The 1,606-nt window shown below is 42.4% G+C and overlaps 1 protein-coding gene across 1 annotated transcript in view; it reads left to right on the top strand.

Moving 5' to 3' along the window:
* SLC35F1 (solute carrier family 35 member F1) overlaps nt 1-1,606 on the top strand; it is a 654,684-nt gene that overhangs the window by 562,319 nt on the left and 90,759 nt on the right. The window contains exon 4 of the mRNA XM_007954195.1: nt 975-1,134. Coding sequence (XP_007952386.1) covers nt 975-1,134 — 160 coding nt within the window. The remainder of the gene's footprint in view (nt 1-974; nt 1,135-1,606) is intronic.

Genomic DNA, 1,606 nt, shown 5'->3' with positions numbered 1-1,606 from the left:
TAGCGACCCCTCCTTGGGTTTCCAAGGCAGTATCACTACAGAAGTAGATTGCCCCATCTTCCTTCCGAGGAGTGGCTGTGAGTTATTGTTAGCAAAGTATATTGAATATACGATGGACTGCCAGAAGAATGAACAAATGTCTTGGAAGAAGTACAGCCAGAATGATTCTTAGAAGCTAGGATCATGAAACTTCATGTCATGTGCTTTGAACACGTTATCAGGAGGGACCAGACCCTGGTAAAGATAGAGGGTCAATGAAAAAGAGGAAGACCCTCAATGAGATGGATTGACACAGTGGCTGCAACATAGCAACAATTGTGAGTATGGCACAGGACCAGGCAATCTTTCATCCTATTGTTCATGGGGTCACTATGAGGCAGAACCAACATGATAGTCCCTAACAAATAAGAACCACAAATGGTAAGTACAAGCTGTCTGTAAGTCACATGGACATAACTTACTATAAATTACTTATTATAACTTACTGGTGGTAGAGAGACAATGGTCTGAGAGAAATTAAACTTCTAGATGTTCTTTTGTCTATAGTCTAATAATTTATAAAGCACTGTAAGACCTCTTTACTCTCACTGTCCCTTCCCAGATGTTCTGCTAAGGTACTGGACAATCTGAAATGGTTTGGCATATCTACCTCTTCCCTCGTGTGTTCACATGCAGTCAGCCATCGTTCTGAGGAAGACAAGAGGCAGAGCTGCCCCAGACACAGAAGGGACAGAGGAATCTTTGCCTTGCTGTTAGCCTGTCTTACTGATTTTGAGGCTTGGAGGATGTTTACAATTAAATGAAAAAGTAGTTAATTTGCATTTGTTTCAAAGAGTCTGTTTTAACTACATCAATTCTGGTTTTATACAAAGAGAAATTCAGGATCAGGGGAAACATATAACCCTTTACACAGAGCTGAATTATTTTTCTCTATCACATAACCAACTTCTCCTACTCTTCCTCCCTCCCAATAGCTCCTGGATTGTTTTGTGATCCCGGTGGTGATTTTGCTTTCCTGGTTCTTCCTGCTGATTCGGTACAAGGCTGTGCATTTCATCGGCATTGTCGTCTGCATCCTGGGAATGGGCTGCATGGCCGGAGCAGATGTGCTCGTGGGAAGGCATCAGGGAGCAGGTGAGACTGTAGGTGTTGACCAGGTGATTTACTTCTATGAGCAAGGCCAAGCCAAGAAATGCAATGTTCATGGTTGAGTAGAAACAAGGACCTTAGGAACCTGGTCTTCCCAGTGTGTATGTCTTACCCATATTTGCTCCCCACTCTCTGCACCTGAAGGAACCCTAATGGCACAACAGTTAAGCTCGCAGCTGCTAACCAAAAGGTTGGCAGTTTGAAGTCATCCAGTGGTTTTGTGGGAGAAAGACCTGACAATCAGCTCTCATAAAGATTATGGCCTAGAAAATCCTGTAGAACAGTTCTACTTTGCTACATGAGGTCACAGTATTGAAAATCGAATTGATAACACCCAATAACAACAGCTTTGCACCTGGAATAGTGCCAAATAGGAAATGCTTTATACATGTCTCTTGAGTGAAAGAAACAAAATACAGGGTCCGTGCTTCTTCTACATGAAACATTTAGAAACATT

The sequence above is a fragment of the Orycteropus afer genome, unplaced genomic scaffold (genome assembly GCF_000298275.1).
Source record: "Orycteropus afer afer isolate SDZICR_OR568_19922 unplaced genomic scaffold, OryAfe1.0 scaffold00441, whole genome shotgun sequence".
NCBI lineage: Eukaryota > Metazoa > Chordata > Mammalia > Tubulidentata > Orycteropodidae > Orycteropus > Orycteropus afer.
This window is presented reverse-complemented; position numbering and strand designations above follow the sequence as displayed.